General features: G+C 38.8%; 1 protein-coding gene across 3 annotated transcripts in view; it reads left to right on the forward strand.

Annotated features, from left to right (window-relative positions):
- The window catches only part of SNX24 (sorting nexin 24), a 201,229-nt gene that overhangs the window by 166,598 nt on the left and 15,141 nt on the right, over positions 1-19,490 (forward strand). For 2 of the 3 annotated variants that reach the window (XM_037801799.1, XM_037801801.1), the window contains exons 4-6: positions 13,102-13,196; positions 14,524-14,556; positions 15,086-15,150. In XM_037801799.1, coding sequence (XP_037657727.1) covers positions 13,102-13,196; positions 14,524-14,556; positions 15,086-15,150 — 193 coding nt within the window. The remainder of the gene's footprint in view (positions 1-13,101; positions 13,197-14,523; positions 14,557-15,085; positions 15,151-19,490) is intronic. The other variant, XM_037801800.1, reaches the window with a different exon arrangement.

The following is a 19,490-nucleotide window of genomic DNA, read 5'->3' on the forward strand; positions in this document are numbered from 1 at the left end:
AACCAAATAAATCCCCTTTATAAAAGCCAATCCATTTCTAGTATTTTGCATAACGGCAGCGTTAGCAAACCGGAACAGTTGGCCTCTGATAAAGAAGGGGAACTTCTTCCACTATAATAGGGAAGGAGGAGAAGGTCAGTGGGTATGGAGGTAGAGTTACTAGGTGAAGATGAGGAAGATCACATCAGGTGGCTTGTGTTTTCTCATTGAACGGTGCAAGCAAAGAGTTGAATAACTGAGTTGTTTGTCAGCCAATAACAGAAATTAGAGGAAAGTTATTGGCTGAGAAAATGGAGGAAAGAGTGAGGGTGATTTAGGAAGAGAAGTATGAAAATGGATAGAGGTTATTCTTTTAGAGTGGTGGTTCTCACAGTGTGGTTCCTGGACCAGCGACACCAACATTACCTGGGAACTTCTTTGAAATGCAAATTTTATTCCCCACCCAGGACTTACACAGGACAGAAACTCTCAGGACACGGTCCAGTAATCCATTTTAACAAGTCCTCAAGTGATTGTGATGCTGACTAACGTTTTAGAGTCACTGTTCTTGAGAAAAATAGCTAGAATACTGGATGATATTTTGAGGGTAAGAGCTTGAATTTAAAGTGAAATCAGTTTGCTTGGACTGTGTGCTTTTCCCACCATGTTTAGCATCTTGGGTAAAACATGCTGGGATTCGGCCAGAACTGGGCTGTCCTGAGTACAGCACAGGGAGAGGTGCTGATGAGGTTGGAGGTGTTTCAGGGGACTGACTATGATGGTAGAGGATGGAATCCAAAACAGCTCAAGGAGGGCAGAACAGTCAGAGGGGGCTGATGGAAGTGAGACCATGCCGGGTGGTTGGATTGGAGGTCGCATTGACAGAAGAGGGGCTACCACCATTGCAAAGAAGGGCTCTGCCTAGCAGAGCAAGTTCATGTTGAAGCCTGCTGGCCTGCAGTAGTGTTTAGAAGATCTGCCTAAATGAGTTTTGTGTAAAAATTCTGTAGAACAAATTTTATTTTTGCATTTTGTTCTTTTATTGGGAGGAAGATTCAGGGCACACTACAGAGTGGGAATTTTTTTTCTTTTTTTCTTTTTTTTTTTTTTTTCCGGATGGGAAAATAACTTTATTTCTGTTGAGCTGGGGGCCGGTTTTCTTTGGCTTGTGTATTTGTGATAGTGCATGAAGAGGCCAGGAAGTTTCAATGTATTAGAGTTAGATAAAAGCACAAACTTTTAAAAAGTTGATAATGACACAAATAAAACCATACAAAAAATGTTCCCTTCTTTAAATTGGCTAGTTAAATTATTCAATTTCTATAAGAGATTATTTTTGTTCATCTAATAATACCAAGAATAACTTATATTTATTAGGTATGTACTATCTACCAGGCACTCAAGCAAGTTCTTTGTATGTATGAATCTATTTCATCATCACAGTAACTTGCAGCAGATACCGTTATTGGCTCAGAGGTCATGCCCATGTTCCAGGAAAGGGGTCGAGGGGGAGAGGGTCTGGAGGAGATGGGCAAAAGAGAGTCTGACATTTACTTTTAGGGCACTTTCTTGGAGCCTTCCCACCCAGTAACTTCCACTGATATCTTATCTTGCCAGATTTGTAGTGCATGGCAAGGAAGTCTGGGAGATGTCAGAGGGTTTATTGTTGTTACTGGTTTTGTTATTGTTTATGTTTTTTGGCTTAGCAACTTGCCACACCCCAGCCCCCAAACAAAATTGGTGTTCTGTTAATAAGGAAGTATGGGAAAATGGATCTTGGGTAGTCAGCTGGTGATCTATGCCGCCGCCTCCAGTGGCAGGAGGCAGGCAGAGAATCCAGCTGTTTCCGCATGAGTGGGAGCCATTTCAATGCAATCATTCTGTTCTTCCTTCCTGGGGGTGCCTGGGGAGCCTGTCAGAAAAAGGCTGATGTAATCTGGAAGGTCCCCAGAAAGAATCCATGTTTATTGCTGAGTATAAGCCCCTAAATAAACATCTGCAATTTAACTCCAAATTATGGGAAGATTTACTCAGAGTTAGATTTGGGAGAAGGGCAGAAGCAAATATATTCTTCTTTCCATGGACTCAGAGAACAAGTTCCAACTTGGCCTTATTATGAAATCATTGCCAGCTCATATACAGATAGGCTTAATTTCTCATCTTCCTTGCTGTCGTGTTCCATTTCCCTTGATATTGCCCCCTCTGGTTACTATTAACCCACCTATGTGTTTTATGTGAACCATTTTATTGACTGTGAGTTTGTTGTTGCAGCCAAGAGGTCAAGGGCCTCCTCCCACCTCTTTGTTGTTATCTATATGGATTAACTTTAAACCTATACACTATCTCTACAAGGGCCATATTGCGTTCTTTGTATTGTTTCCCTGAGGACTTGTTACTGCATCTTGAAATAAGTCTCTTCTCTCAGGCTAGCCATTTCCCACCTCCATGTGTTCCCACTGAGTATGGTGTGCTGTGAGCTTGGGTTCTCCAGAGTTCTTAAAGTTATGTAAAACTTTATTTGCTTAAACTGTAGCATTTAAGCAGGAGACTCAATGCAGTGCTCATAATTGGACAAATATGTAATGATGACAGAGGTCTTCATTTAAACAAAATGTTAGCCCAGTAGAATATGTTTTTAGCTATAGTGCAGTTAAGAATGTCTGTACCCAGGAAGACCTAGTCAATCCAAACTGTGCCACTTGAAACCCAGCCGGGCTGGAGGTGGGTCAAAGTAGGTAACATGTAAAGAAAGAGAATGCTCGGTAAACCAGAGGAATAAACTAGGTAGTTGGGAAAATGTTTAAGGGACTTGAGAGAGCAAATTGTTTTCAAGCACCTTGAACACTTTAAAAACATCAATTCATCAACACTATAGGCTATGCTAATTGTAAATCTTTCATTAAAACCAGTCTCCTGAGGCTATCTCCAGGCAACATTTTACAAGCCTAATTCTGATTGCTATTTCTTCTTTAAAGTAACAAGACAGCACTTCCATAAGCATATTCTATAATTTGTATTTAAATTAGTGCCTTACCACATTATCTGAATTACTAAACTAGCTTTGGTTTACTTTGTAATACACTGTTTTATTCAAACGCTTTAGCCCCTTGATCTTAGTTTTGACTTACAGATAAGTAGCTAGTTTGTAATTGCTATTGGAATTTTTTTTTTCCTATTGGATCATCCAGAAAAAAATGCTTCATAAATTATAATGTTATCTATAATGTATAATTGTGTCACATTTTTATTCAGTGCAGTTAGGTAATTAAAATGGATTGAAACCAGTCATTTGTTGCTCATTTGCTGTTAAACAGCTTTTGAAATGTTATGAGGCTAGATCTTTTTGTTTTTTGGTTTTGGTTTGTTTTCAGTTATTTTGATACAGGAGAGAGACTAATGGACTTTATTGCCTTTTTTCTTCTGGGAATCTTTATACACTTGTAAGAATTAGTTGAGATATTAAGGTAAATTTAAAATCCAAGGAATATCAGGAATGAATTTTAATAGTGCCAATTTCAATAGCTCCCTTAGATTTATTCAGATTATAAAAGCAGTAGAAAAGATATGTTGGGAAAGATAAGGGATTCAAAGAACAGTAAGAACTATAGTAGGTAGCATAGTACTGTTGTGAATATGTCAATAAATGTTTAGGGAATGAATGAATGAATGACTCAGAATCAATCCATCATTTGGTTGGTTAGTCAGTCAGTAGTTTTAGAGCTAGAGACATCTGGGTTCAGATTCTGACTGTGCCCCTTCCTTCTGAAAAACCTTCAGATGACAGTTTCTCCTCTCTGAGCCTCAAATTCCTCATACATAGAATTTGGGTAATGGTAATTGTGAGAGTTAAGTAAAATAAACAGCCTGGCACAGAGTAGGCATATAACAAATATAGTTGTTGTTATGAACCACATGAAACTGTCATATTTGGTAGGTTACAATGGTTGAAAATTAATATGACTCAACCCAATATTAATCATCATATCACTTAAAGTGATTCTGTTAGTTCCCAAGAAAGGTAACTTGGCCGAACCTGAGGTGTTTGGGGAAAGTTTCCTAAGGAAGGTAACACTTGAGCTGAGTGTTGAAGGTTAAGTGAGAATTGGACAGTTGAAAAGAGGTGGGAAGGGCATTTCTAACAGTGGAGTTGTACCGTCAGTGAAAGGGTAAACTGAGTAAGGTAAAATATTTCCAGTAGTGTTGTTTGGATGGATTGCACCTTCCTGGCTATTATAAACTCTTTAATGCCCTAAAATCAGAGACACAGTGTACTGACCTAGGAGTAAACATCCTTTTCAATGAAAAATTTTTTAACAAAATACTCCTATATATGAATATTTAATAATAAATAATATACATGTATTACTGTCAATACATAGATTAAACTTTAGAAAAGATACATTTCTTTATTTTTAAAATAAAAATGAATAGAAATGGAAGTTCTGATACTTTCTCCTGAATCCCAGTTAATGATCCTGTTTAACTCCTGCATGTCTGCAACCCTCTTTGGAGACTGCTGGGCTGTGAAAATTCTACCGAGCACAAAGTTTTCTCCTAATGGTTCCTAACCATGTTACATGAGAGTTTGGGGGTTCATATTTTCAGCACCTACATGGTCTATGAACCCTTAATCTGGAAAACTAGCATAAAGCATTGGTTCCAGGCTTAAGATATCCTAGGGTCCCAGTCAGGAGCAGAAGCAAAACTGCTCAGGAAAGACATACCCTCAACTTAGGCTGCAGTGGATTCCCCCAGACAAAGCCCTGCTAAAGATGAGCTTATAAACCAAAACTACAAAACACAGAAGAAAATAAACAACCGTGAGTGAGTCAACAGACACAAATGAACAGCAGGATTAGATCGTAAGAACTTTAAGTAAAAGAACAATTTAATGGTGTGCCAGTTTGAATGTATTTTGTTCCCCAAAACACCATTATCTTTGATACAATCTTGTGTGGACAGATGTATTAGTGTTGATTAGATTGTAATTCTTTGTTCCATGGAGGTGCGACCCACCCAACTGTAGGTGATAACTCTAATTAGATAATTTCCATGGACGTGTGGCCCTGCGCATTCAGCGTGGGCCTTAGTTTACTGGAACACTTTATAAGCTCAGACAGAAGGAGTGAGCTTGCTACAGCCAAGAGCGTCACTTTGAAGAACTCACAGGAGCTGAGAGAGGAGCTGCAGCTTACGGAGACATTTTGGAGATGGCCTTTGAAAGCAGACTTTTGCTCCTGAGAAGCTAAGAGAGCACAAAAGCCCCAAGAGCTTCTGAGAGTGATATTTTGGAGGAGCTGCAGCTTACAGAGACATTTTGGAGAACGCAACCCAGGAGGAAGCAGACGCCTAGAGAGGAACATTGTGGGAGAAAGCCGTTTTGAAACCAGAACTCCAGAGCAGACGCTAGCCATGTGCCTTCCCAGCTAACAGAGGTTTTCTCAGCGCCATTGGCCATCCTCCAGTGAAGGTACCTGATTGACTGTTGATGCATTACCTTGGACATTTTATGGCCTTAAGACTGTAACTGTGTAACCAAATAAACCCCCTTTTATAAAAGCCAATCCATCTCTGGTGTTTTGCAAAAGGCAGCATTAGCAAATGGGAACAAATGGAAAACAGAAAGTAAATATGTTTTAAATAATTGAAGACTTAAAATCAAGAAACTAAGAGAAATAGAAGTGAGATTTGGAAAAAGAACGAAATATGACATGAAAAATATAGTCATTGATAGTAACTCAATGGATTAAGTGAAGTTTAGAGACAGCCCAAGAGAGGATTCAATGTGAGGTCACTGGATATGAGGAATACACACTCTCCCCAATGCAGCATCAAGAATAATCAAGGTAGGGAGCTAATGCTACTCCAGTTGCAGTCAAAATACAGATCAGATCAGGTCACATACTCCCAGGTACCCCACTCACCACCCACCCGTGTAAACTATGCGGTGACCCACAAATTCACAGAGAACGAACACAATCCTTGGTGAGACACAGAAGCCCCTGCCTCATCTTTCCAGCTCAGGGTCTCCTCTTTCATTGCTCAGCTTCACTGTTTTTTCAGCTGCAGCCACACTGGCCTTCTTTCAGTTTTACTAATGCCATGCTTCCACCCTCCACAGCCTTTGAATGAGCTGTGTTTTATGTCTAGAATATCCTGCTCCCTTTACCCTAATTGTTCCTTCAATTCCCAGTTCCAGGATTGCTTCCCCAAAGAAGCTTTCCTTCACCCCACAGGTTAATAGGGTCCTTTGTTATTGGTGTTCAAAGAAACTAGCTACTTTCCTTTGAGATACTTATTTTGGTCTGTTAATTGTATATTCATTAGTGTGATTATTTGAACACTACCCATCTTCCCCACTAGACCATAAGTTCCAGGGCAGGGTGATGTTTGTTTTGCTAACCATTGTGTCCCCATGCTCCATGCTTGCACTTACTAGATGCTACATAAATATTTTTGTATGAATAGATGTTATAGAAACACACAGAAAATAAATTTTGATATTAAAATAGCTCAAAGTTTCTGATGTTCCATTGCTGGTTTTGACCTGCTAACCATATCATCAGGAAGGATATTCCTTTTCTAAATTTTTTTTTTCTTAGGCCAAATTATGTTACTTCTTTGCCCAGATTTTTTTGCTATTTTAAATAGGCCCTTTTCAACACTGAGATGTTAATGTGTGTTCTCAGATTTCTTGCAAGATAGTTTATAAAGCAAATGTCTATTTGAATTCCATGATCAGTGAGATCTTTACCAAGACACCTGGTAGTCACATCTTGGGGATGGTGGTTATCTCATGCAAAAAGAGGACGCATGGTGTGCTGAGGTCTTCAGAAGCACATATGATTTTTATGTTTTAGGTGGTCATGATCCTTTTTAGATCTACTTACTGCCTGGTATTTTCAGAGTGTTCCTTTGCCAACCTTACTGTGGCTCATTTTGTGAAATTGTGAGCAAGTGCTGGGAAGTGAGTAAATAGAAAACTGAGAACTGCAAAGCCTCTGTGAGCTGGTAGGTTTCGGTCCCCAAGGACGGTGACATTGAAGCTCTTCTATTGCAGTGAAGAGGTATTGATTTCTCTCCCTCTCTGTTCTTAGCCGCACCTCTGAAGTAGGTATGGTATGAAGCGTCTTTCCTAGTGAAGAGAGGAAAAACTGTCATGAACTTTGTCACTGCAACAATCGGACATTTCAAACCAAGCTAGATAGAGTGGGAAAAGGTCTTTAAGGACTCTTAGAAACCTCCTGACTTAGTTCCATAGCCTGGTTTTTGTGACAAAAAGGTTCCCTGTAGTTTATAACAAACTGTGATGGACAATGGGGAGAAATGTATTTTTTTAATGTTTCGAAAAGAGAATAAAAGGATCAAAGCAGTGAAAACAACACGGCTTTGTGTGGCAGTCTTGGAAGGTTAGCAAAGTGGTCTTGTCCAAGTTTTCAACAAGATGTTCTGTTCCTGTTATAATTGGCTGCTGGGTAGGTTTGGACCTAACTAGAATAACAGCGTTCGATTTCCCCATGTCCTCGGTGGAGATGTGTCACCGTTTATGCTCGCCTTAGTGACAATTTTCTAAAATGGAAACTCGTGGGAAATCATTACAGTGTTTATACGTCTCCCTTGTCGGACGGTGTTATCCTGTGATATTTTACCAGTGTTTTCCACTGCATGATGGCATCTAGCGAAGGTTAAGGCAGAACAAGTCCCTCTGTAATTTTGTGACTATATTTTACTTACTGAAGAAGAAAAGATAACTGACAATTAAGTATTTGGGCTGTCACAGAAAGAACATGTGCAACTAATCAATGGTATCCTTTGGGAGCATGATTTTATAAAGCTGATAAGGTAGAAAAATTGGGATTTTGTGATTTGTGTTACATGATGATAATTGCACCTTTTCAATAAAAAGGATATTTCTTCTGGAGTAAACACTGAACCTGCAGGGCCGGCTGGTAGCCATGCTGTTGTTTTGCTGCTCCATTCAGGCAGTTTTTTATTAATGCTCTTCAAGAGTATGAGATTTTTCCATTTGCCTTTTTTTTAAGAGTGATATTTCTGAAGAAACTTTAAGGAAAGTAATTTATTCTTATGAAAATGAATAAAGTGTAAAGAATTTTTTTTTCTTTTTTGCTTCTTTCATGGTATACTCAATTGCCCAGTTTTACTATTTATTTATCAGTTGGCTATAGCAATATCAAAGTCTGTCACATAGTGTATCACACAGTTGTTACAGTTCTATGATTTAACCCCATTTCTTAAGTGCATCTTAATAATAGCCTCCTTTTTAGTCTGTGTACTTCCTAGGTGATAAATTGGATGGAAATTTCTTTACTGAATCTTTCTTTCAACTCTGTTGTTTCTCAAACCTGCATGTGTATCGAAGAATGATTGAAAGACATTCAGAACCCAAAATATTTAGATGCTCTTACAATCTGTAATCTGTATTACATGTGCTACTTTAGCTGGAGAAAGACTCCTCCTCTGCTGGTTTTGATGATTCTGTCTTGTTGTTTCAGCAGCTTTGAAAATGGTGGCTAACTACTTGCCACCCTCCTTAACAGAATGGTTCGTTGCTTAAAGAACATTATCCCCTTGACCCTCCACTGCCTCATTTTCATGCTTGGTACCCACTATTGGATGAACTTTTCTTGTGGAAGCAATTTTGAAATCTTTTAGTTATGTTCATTGCTTGCTTCTAGCTCTTCCTAAGTTTATTCTTATTTCTCTTTCTTTGGGGACTAGGTAATATTGCATTAAGTGGAAGGAGAGGATTGCTCTGCTCATTTTACACCTTATGGAAGGAGCACTTCTTGCTGACCTACCACCTAAGACCCACAGCACTTGTACATAAATAGCTTCTCTCCTTCTTTTTTTCTGAGTAATTAAATTCTGTCTCTTATAGTATTTCACTCAATACTTATATCTGAAAAATTTAATTTGATGGGGTTTATTTCTAACTTTTTCTTCAGTTGGCACATTTATTTTGAATTCTGATGTTTTACCATGTGTATTAGTTGCCCAGCCACACATCCCAACTTGCATCCAGGAATGGAATGAGCAGCATCAGAACTTGAACACCAGAGTCACTAGCCAGTCAGTTAGATTGCACAGGGCCTGGGACCCATCACTGACCAATAGCTCAAGATGCCATAGCAGATACTAGTACTTCACCAGCTGTACACTGAAAGACAGCATTACTAGAGTTTTAAAACCATATTTTCCGTAATTTTTTGTTAACTTTGGGAACCCTCTACACCACTGATTGTTGCATTCCAGGGTTATTTGTGGAAAACACAGAAACCATGAATTATGAGCTATTTTCTAGAATTGGTGCAGCAGTGGCATTTTGGTCTATCAGAAAGAATACTTTGCCAGGGAAGCCTCACTGCTAGACAAAGATTTCAGTTGCAGCACAGAGCTGAAAGCATTAACGAATTCTAATAGCAAGGCAGCACACACTCCAGTGGGCTTCTAATTGACAGAGACGTAGAAAACTGAAACAAGAAGGCCAGCGTGTTCGTTAGGGAACCAGCATAGAGCGCAGGCCTAACAGTGCTTCAGGCTCAGGCCAAATGTAGTTTGCCCAGCAGTATTACTGCCACATCTGAGCTAAAAGCAGGCATCCTTCGCTTGGCTTTCAGGGTCTGTGGAACCCCTGCCACTGTATGTATAATCTTAAGTGTCTGTATTTTTCAGCAATGGGGAAATTCAGCTTTCATTGGATTTTCAAAGGGATCCATAACTCGTAGAGGGATAAAACCCTCTGTTGACTAGATGGACAATAACTCTAACTTTCAAAATCAATAAAAAGGGTTATTGAAAACTGGTACACCAAAAAGACTCAAAGGAGGGAGAATTAGCTTTTATTGAATGCCCATTGTGTGCCAGGGGCTCTTGGAGATATTTCATTTAATTCTCACAACAACACTTTAAGGCAGGAATTATTACCATTTTACAGAAGAAATGGCAACCCAGAAAGAATAAAACACTTGTCCAGACCACATGCCTAGCAAGTGGCAGAGCAGGGCTTCAAACCCAGCAGTGTCTTGCTCCCAAACCCACATATCTCCTACTATACCACACTGTGTCTCTAAAGAACAAAATACTAAGCATTGAAGGTTGATCAAAAATAAAGATAACTAATCTTAAACTATGAGGAAATATTATTTGTTATGCAAAAACCTGATTTATAGAAAAAAAATTTTAGGAGCTTATCTGCTGAATAAAATCGTGTAGTTTAGACCACCAGACTGAGGTCCCCAAGCATATGGGATTGCCGAGGTTGCAGTTTTGAGAAGGGCTTATTCCTCCTAATAAAACTTGTCAGGAAACTGAGAAAGCTGTGTATAGAACAGCCCCAGTTCACTATTTGTTGTCTCATGGAATGAGATCATGTGTTTATGAACCAAAAAAATGGACTAAACATTTAATTTCTCTTTCTTATCTCTGTACTAATGAATGGCAATTATTTCACCCCTACATATTATATTAGGTAAATTCTACCATGTTGCCACTTTATCTTTGGGCTTAAATATTGATTCTTTTCTTACAAGCCTTCTTGACAGAGTTTAGGAAATATCCCTACCTATGTAACTGAATACTTAACTAACTCCCCAATGCTGCCTTCTTTATAACTGTAAATACTGAAATTCATGTTACTGTTTTGTGGAAAATATTATTTGAGAATATTCAGTGAACATTTAACAAAAATACGTGCACACAGATTTCTGGAGTTTTCTGTATTCCTTTTTGTCCATGTAGCTTCCCTAAAACAATGTGATCATCTGTTTGGAGTTCTCTGTTTGGGGAGACAGAGCAGGATTAATTCTGTCCTGGTGCTGCAGTGTAAACAGCTTTTTGCCTGTCTTTTGTCATTAATGATCATGCCATAGATGTAGCCAGTGCATTGTAAGCCAATCTGTCAAGGCAAACAAACAGTTCACCTTGTTAAAATTCCCTAAATCTTGCATTAATAAAACCAAAGTAACCCCTGAACACTCAAGAGATGTCTTCCTCCATACTGCAGTGATGGATGACATGTCTAAAGATCCTGGAAATTAAGTAGTTCAGGTCATTAGAAGTGTCCCACACTTGTTATTGATTTAATTTATTTTAAAACGTGGGGGTGTAGATAAGAATGTTACCCCCTCCCCATTGTTTCTAAATCTAAGAGCTACCACTTATACACATAATTAAACCTATTGCCTAGGAGAACAGCACTGTGTTTATTACATCATCAAGTTTCATTATTCACATAGGTATCATATCATCCTCTAAAATAGATGTTTAGAAACTACAACTCGACAATCATTGCGACTTCTGTTATGTCAGAAATTCCTTGCAGTTTCATAAGTAGGACAATTCCTAGAAACTTTGGCTTCTAGGAAATAATGACCCACTAGGCAACCAAAAATTTCTCTTGGGTAGGTAAAAATTTAGATGAAGGTCAAATGATTTGAAGGAAATGAACTGAAATAGTAATGAGATTTTTAATAAATTTTTCTGTTTATTTTCTCTTTTTTTCTACCTTTATAATCAGGAAAAAAGTAAACATTTTATATCTATTTCTGTATTTGTGGATGAATGGATAGATGGATGGATGGGTAAATGGAGAATCAAGGTTAGGGAAAGCATTTACAGAATGGTACAATATTTCAATTCTATATCACTACATTCTAAGGCAAGCTTAGGTTTTGTTATATGTGTCTTTGTTTTCTTGTTTCTGCTAGTCTTTTCCACTAGCCCACATTCCCTTGGACCCATATTATTCACTGCCACATCCCAGTGCTTAATATAAAAGATGCCCAGTAAATATTTGTTTAATGAATAAAGTGTTACCTCACGTGCTTTTTTTCTCTCTTCTATTTTGTAAGTGTCATTGGGGACAGTGGGCTGGTAAGGAATGGTAACAGCTCCAGACAGGGCTGGCTCTCCAGATGACCTCCAGGGGGCTGAGCTGAGGAGTGTTGAACACTAGAGAACACAGATCAGCCTGGGCAGGGCTGGCAACCTGTGCGGTCCCTCACTCCAGGTACACATCCTGGAATAGGAAACAGTATTCCAAAGTCCCTCAAGAAATAGGGCAACTCATATCTAAAGGCTAAGTTGTACCTTATGCAACTGCTCACATGGCTGTTTCTGATGAGCTGTGTGAACGATATTTCAACCTCAGTTCTCATTGTTCTTTCAACATACATGCTTATTGGAAAAAAATTTAGCCATGGTAAATGATAAAAATGATCCTTATGAATAGTTACATTAATTTCAGAGGTTATTATACAGTTGTGATGCTCTGCTCTTATGTTCTTTATCATAAAGGGGAGAAGGGCAAATGCACAATCAATTCGCATACTTGGGCAGGCTATTTTAAAAATACGTTTATATGAAAATGCACTCTACAGTTAACTCCATCAGATTTATCCTTGAAATTGCCTAATTTGGATATTTGAGTACTGACATGGTTATGCCATTATGCAAGCTATTTAGCAGAGCTCCCTAAATGGAAGAACTCTATAGATTTTTTTAAGTATACACGCTGATTTACACTTGAGTGGTAAAATTGTGACTGAACCTGTAAGTGGAGCTGTCCAAATAGCAATAAATGTCAGCTGATCCTAAAGCCAAAACAGGTGATATCTGAAGGGTTGTGACTAAATCTTCCAGTTAATAAAGACCATTTATAGAATTTCCTAAACAGCAGTAGTCTTTTATGGAGCTATATATGTACATCAGTCACTTTATCACTCAGTAAGGAAAGATTAATTTACATATCTTAGCGTATTGCTGATATTGTGAGGTTTTGAAATATTTGTTCTGGATTAGAAGCTCGATAAAGTCAGAGACTATGGAGCTTGTCCCTAACTCAGTGTCTGGAGTATATTTGGTGCTCCATAAATGCTGGTTGAATGGAGGAGTAGATGAAATGTGGCATTTGCTGACATTGAATAGCACGTTTATCAGCTTGAATTCTTGGTGGGTGAAATGGGGACCACTCCTCATACTGATTGTGAGTAGTGATGCTGGTAAGAACTTTGATGGACGGTTATGACTTTTTGAAATAGTTCATTTGATTGATCGCCTAGCAGACTTCACTTCAATTTCTAATTCTGTTTTCTGCTTTCACAGGCTGTCATTTTAGAAAATGAAGAACTTCCCAAACTGTTTCTTGATTTCCTAAACGTGCGACACTTGCCCTCTCTGCCAAAGACAGAAAGTTGTGGGTAAGAATTGTTGTTTACATGTTAAACATGTATTTTAGGTTATTCTTCAATAACATAATGACCTAACAAATATCTCAAAGTCGTGCCAGAAAGGCCAGTTGGGCCATGCCCACTCTCTTGGCTTGGGACAGCACTCACTTGCCCCCTGCGTATGGCCAAAGGAATTCCTCCAAAGTCCTCGCCCCCATTTTGTGGCCAAATAGTCAGGGCTTGGTAACTCATGCTTAAATGTCTGCTATTACATACAGTGAAGTTGCATGGTGGGAATTATCAATATAGGTAGCCTGCTTTTATTTGTCTATACCCATATCCCTTTGGCACATACACTCGTATAATTCTAAAGCTATTAATAACTTTAGAGATGATCTGACCCAACTCTCCTCATTTAGTTGAGCAAACTGAGACACAAGAAATAAGTGCCTTTCTTCAGTTTGCTCTACTTGAACCTGGCAGAGCCCAGGCCTTCTAGCATAAGGGCCAGTGCTCATCTCCCAGTGTCCTGCTGCCTCTCCCTCAGGAATTTCTAAAGACAGGATTGGAAATCCTCCTTCCTGCATACCATGGAACCAGCAATTGGACAAATATCAAATTGCTTGCTATCATCAGCAATTAGACAAAGTCCTTCTAAAACTTAAGCCACTGGCCCAGCTCTGTGCATGCGTCTTGGGGACAGTTAGCCTCAAGAGGTAGTCAGCAACATCCCCACATAGTAAATCCATTTATAAGGAAACGGACCATCACAAATTCTGCAAATCCAAGCCGGGGAAAGGATTTTATTCATTTTCCCACGGATTCCAGACCTGCCTGAAGGAACCACAGTCAAAGTCATGTTAGACCCCAGCCGTCTGCGATCCCTGTCACAGCTTCCTCAGCAGCAGCATTTACTCAGGGCCACGTTCCTCTTACGCACCCACCCGCTCACGCCGGAGCAAGAACGAGACGCCACTCTTAGCAGATGATCTGTGTTCTCAGTGCATGCTGTTCTATCTCGTTTGCGTTTACTGGGAGGTTAGGCTTTGTGTGTGTTTGAAGTAGAGACATTGGCAACGGCAGTGAGTGAGATTTTTCTACATTATATATGCCCCAAAATAGTAATAAAACTATGTATTTTTAAGCAATCTTCAGGAAATTTGAAATTCAAGAATATTCCAGTCCTAAGGTTCATTGAGCATCTGCCATGTGATGTCCTATGAAAACTCATAACTCGTCTTTTCAAAGTGTCTCCCAGTTCAGTGTTCTAAGAATATGACTGTTTTTTCTTTATTGGCATAAACAACTGATCCATCTTATATGGTCTTTTTCTTTCTTTCCCTTCTAAAAATTTTAGATCTTTTGATGAGACAGAATCTGAAGAATCAAGGTAAGAGCTAATACTAGTCAATCAGGAGTTATACAGACCAAGAATAGGACTGTGGTTTTGTTAAGTGTCTAATTACCCATGGCATAAGTGTTTAAGTCGTACTTTTTTAAAAACCTTTGTTAGGAAACTAGTTTTAAGATTATAAACATTTGATAGGAAATTACAGCAATAACTAATGACATTTAGGAATGAAGGAATAAGAGAACTATGTTATTTCATACAAGTAATGAGAATACTGCTTTATCAATAGTCATACTACTATAAGATTTTTTTAAAAAGAACACTTTCAGCAGTGGTTTATTGTATAGATTATAATTCTGCTTCGGATTCCACAAAGCAGTGTTTAGAAGACGAGTGCACCATAATTTTGTTCCCCGTGACCCTGTTTGCTATTATTCACCCACGCCCTTAGATACAGAAACCTTGAGATGTTCCCGCACTGCAGTTTGATCCCCTCAAAGCTAGTTTGTAGTGTTTTCTGTTTACCGTCCTCCCCTGATGCTGACATGCCTGTTCTTGACCTTTCCAGCAGACTGTCCCACCAGCCGGTGCTCCTGTTCCTCAGGGATCCATACGTCTTGCCTGCAGCCAGCGGTAATCAGACCTGTCATCTGCTAACAGCTCTTTACTGATCTGACCCTGCACCACATAAACCACATTTTTAATACAGGTCTAACAGGGTGGCATTGGTCCAGGGCTTAATAATCTGCCAATAAACCAGTGCTCTCCGTGTAAGAGACATTTAGAATTTTAATTGGGGCAAGCCTTTCAGTAGGAAATGTAATTTTTCTTTTTCTCTTCCCAGGCTACTTTGAATTAGAGTAGTAAGGGGGAAAGGAATTTATTGTCTTTAATTTGGGGGAGGTATTATTTTGGCCTCTGCTTACATTTATCCAGGTTTGAGCCCAAGGTTCTCGTCCTTTTTAAAAATGCTTCTTCCCAAAAACTGTGTATATACCTTGCATGTGATTTCCATTTCCATTTAGATTACAGCATCTTTGATGGCCCTTTAGTGTATATATATATATAGAGAGAGAGAAGTTATACATTTAAATATAATTAACTAATTAAATGTAATCAATGTTTTAGCCAGTCTTTTCTTTAAAGTGCCAAGAAATTTAAATTTCTCAGAGTCCCCCTCAGTGGTTCCATTATGCAGCTCTTAATGAGTATATTCTCAGATATTATCCATTTAGTTTCCTTAACAACCTTATGAAATATGTAGGGCACGTATTATCACCTTCAGTGGCTAAATGAGATCACTGAGGCTCCGGGAGTCCCTGACTGGCCCACTCTCTGATGGATGAGGGGTAGACCCCTGCTGCCCAAGTTCTCCTTCTGTGCTCTTTGTGTATTGTGAATTTTCAGCCTTTGTTCCTGAGAGTAACTAAATAGCACAGTGACCTAACAGCAATAGATAAATTACCCATTGAAACCATGCCTAGTACCTGACAGATTAAAGCCTTATCACCAGTAAGAGAAAGAGGACCGTCCTCTGGAGCCAGGATAGGTGTGCTTCGACCAACCACCCACTTAGCTGTCAGTTTGGAGAAGGGTGGCTGGGACACCGCCTTCTCCCGGTGTCTCTGCTGTCCTGAGGGACTGTTACTTGGCTCCTGGCCAGTGCTGCCTTTGATTTATAAGAACATTGACCCATGATGTCTTTCCTATAAAAACACTTCAGTTGAGAAATGCTTTACTCTAGCATTTGCTTTCCATGTTTAACAAATTTGCATGTTATGTTAGTTGATGTTATGTTAACGAAGCCTTATATTTAACAAATATTCATAAGGCCACCTAGTCTAGCTTAGATAGGGAGCATTTTATAAAGTATTCTTATTGTTTTTTAAAAACGGTTCCACAACTACTCTTTCTAGGTATTGTTTTTGCTCAGATATGTCACACATCTGAAAATCTTGTAGTAGTACAAGTGAGAGGAATGATTACTGTGGCCTAGAATAGCGAGGGATGTTCTATTGAAGAGGAAAGATATTTTATGACCCTTAAATGCAATCCATCCAGCTTATTGAGAAGTACCTACCGTGTGCTGTGCACGAGGCTTGACAACAAAAACAGGAGGAATGTTCTGGGAAAGAACATCAGGGGCAAATGCCTGGAGCTAGAAGGGGTGAGAAGTGTGCGTGGTTGGGAGAATGGTGGTGAGAATGAATGACTTTTGCACAAAAGGCAATTCGTGTTCGAGAGTAAATGGGAATCACAGGATCAATGGATAGGATGGAACCAGATAATGAGGACCGGTCACAAGATCTACTTTCATGAAATTTTGGCCAACCCAAAATTTCTTATGCTAGTGATATCACTATTTTTTACAAATCTTTAGCATTTAATTTAAACAGAAACTCTACTTTCATCACATTTTTTTTTTAATTCAGTTTTATTGAAATATATTCACAAACCATACAGTCATCCATGGTATACAATCAGCTGTTCACAGTATGATCATATAGTTAGGCGTTCATCACCACAATCTATTTCTGAACATTTTCCTTACATCAGAAAGAATCAGAATAAGAATAAAAAATAAAAGTGAAAAGAGAATACCCAAACCATCCCCCCATCCCACCCTATTTGTCATTTAGTTTTTACTCCCATTTTTCTACTGATTTTTTTCAATTTTTTAACTTTGTTTATCAAAAAATTAAAAACAAACAGGCAAACATCAACCAAAAAAACCCCACAACATTTCAAACAAAGCAATGGATTAAGGAAAACAAATAACCTAAAATAACTACTTTGCTTCCAATATGTTCCTACCATACCCCAAGAAAATTAATAAACCAGGTCCAAACAGAGGAGTAAGAATAACAAATAATCTAAAATAGCTACATTGCTTCCAACATGTTCCTACCATACCCCAAGAAAATTAACAACCCCTAAGAAAACAAAGGAATAAGAGAAAAAAAAACCTAAAATAACTCTATTGCTTCCAACATGATCTTACTATATCCAAGAAAGTTTACAAACCATAATCATTCCTGAGCATTCCCATAACATTGAGATTACCCTCCATAGTTTATCTGTTCTTATTAGATTATCATTCCCCCTCCCCTAATTGGTATCTCTAGGTCCCCTACATTCTACAGTATAAAACATTGTACATTTTTCACAGAATTCACATTAGTGGTAACATACAATATCTCTCTTTTTGTGCCTGGCTTATTTTGCTCAGCATTATGTCTTTTTTTTTTTTTTTTTTTTTTTAATCTTCATTTTATTGAGATATATTCATATACCACGCAGTCATACAAAACAAATCGTACTTTCGATTGTTCACAGTACCATTACATAGTTGTACATTCATCACCCAAATCAATCCCTGACACCTTCATTAGCACACACACAAGAATAACAAGATTAATAATTAGACTGAAAAAGAGCAATTGAAGTAAAAAAGAACACTGGGTACCTTTGTCTGTTTGTTTCCTTCCCCTATTTTTCTACTCATCCATCCATAAACTAGACAAAGTGGAGTGTGGTCCTTATGGCTTTCCCAATCCCCTTGTCACCCCACATAAGCTACATTTTTATACAACTGTCTTCAAGATTCATGGGTTCTGGGTTGTAGTTTGATAGTATCAGGTATCCACCACCAGCTACCCCAATTCTTTAGAACCTAAAAAGGGTTGTCTAAAGTGTGCGTAAGAGTGCCCACCAGAGTGACCTCTCGGCTCCATTTGGATTCTCTCTGCCACTGAAGCTTATTTCATTTCCTTTCACATCCCCCTTTTGGTCAAGAAGATGTTTTCCGTCCCACGATGCCAGGACTACTTTCCTCCCCGGGAGTCATATTCCACGTTGCCAGGGAGATTCACTCCCCTGGGTGTCTGATCCCACGTAGGGGGGAGGGCAGTGATTTCACCTTTCAAGTTGGCTTAGCTAGAGAGACAGGGCCACATCTGAGCAACAAAGAGGCATTCGGGAGGAGGCTCTTAGGCACAACCATAGGGAGACCTAGCCTCTCCTTTGCAGCAACCATCTTCCCAAGGGTAAAACCTGTGGTAGAGGGCTCAACCCATCAAACCACCAGTCCCCTATGTCTGTGGTCATGTTAGCAACCATGGAGGTGGGGTAGGCGAATACCCCTACATTCTCCACAGGCTCAAGGGGGCACTGCATCTTTTTTTTTTCTCCTTGTTTTTTTTTTTTTTTTTTTTTTAACTTTCCCTTCTTTTTTAAATCAACTGTATGAAAAAAAAGTTAAAAAGAAAACAAACATACAATAAAAGAACATTTCAAAGAGACCATAACAAGGGAGTAAGAAAAAGACAACTAACCTAATATAACTGCTTAACTTCCAACATGTTCCTACTTTACCCCAAGAAAGTTACCTAATATAGCAACATTTCTGTGAACTTGCTCCTACTATATCCATCAGAAATTAACAGACCATAGTCATTCCTGGGCATCCCCAGAACGTTAAATAGCTTATCTGTTCTTCTTGGATTATTGTTCCCCCTTCCTTAATTGCTCTCTATTGCTAGTTCCCCTACATTCTACATTATAAGCCATTTGTTTTACATTTTTCAAAGTTCACATTAGTGGTAGCATATAATATTTCTCTTTTTGTGCCTGGCTTATTTCGCTTAGCATTATGTCTTCAAGGTTCACCCATGTTGTCATATGTTTCACGAGATCGTTCTTTCTTACTGCCGCGTAGTATTCCATCGTGTGTATATACCACATTTTATTTATCCACTCATCTGTTGAAGGACATTTGGGTTGTTTCCATCTTTTGGCAATTGTGAATAATGCTGCTATGAACATTGGCGTGCAGATATCTGTTCGTGTCACTGCTTTCCGATCTTCCGGGTATATACCGAGAAGTGCAATCGCTGGATCGAATGGTAACTCTATATCTAGTTTTCTAAGGAAGTGCCAGACTGACTTCTAGAGTGGCTGAACCATTATACAGT

The sequence above is a fragment of the Choloepus didactylus genome, chromosome 13 (genome assembly GCF_015220235.1).
Source record: "Choloepus didactylus isolate mChoDid1 chromosome 13, mChoDid1.pri, whole genome shotgun sequence".
Classification (NCBI taxonomy): domain Eukaryota; kingdom Metazoa; phylum Chordata; class Mammalia; order Pilosa; family Megalonychidae; genus Choloepus; species Choloepus didactylus.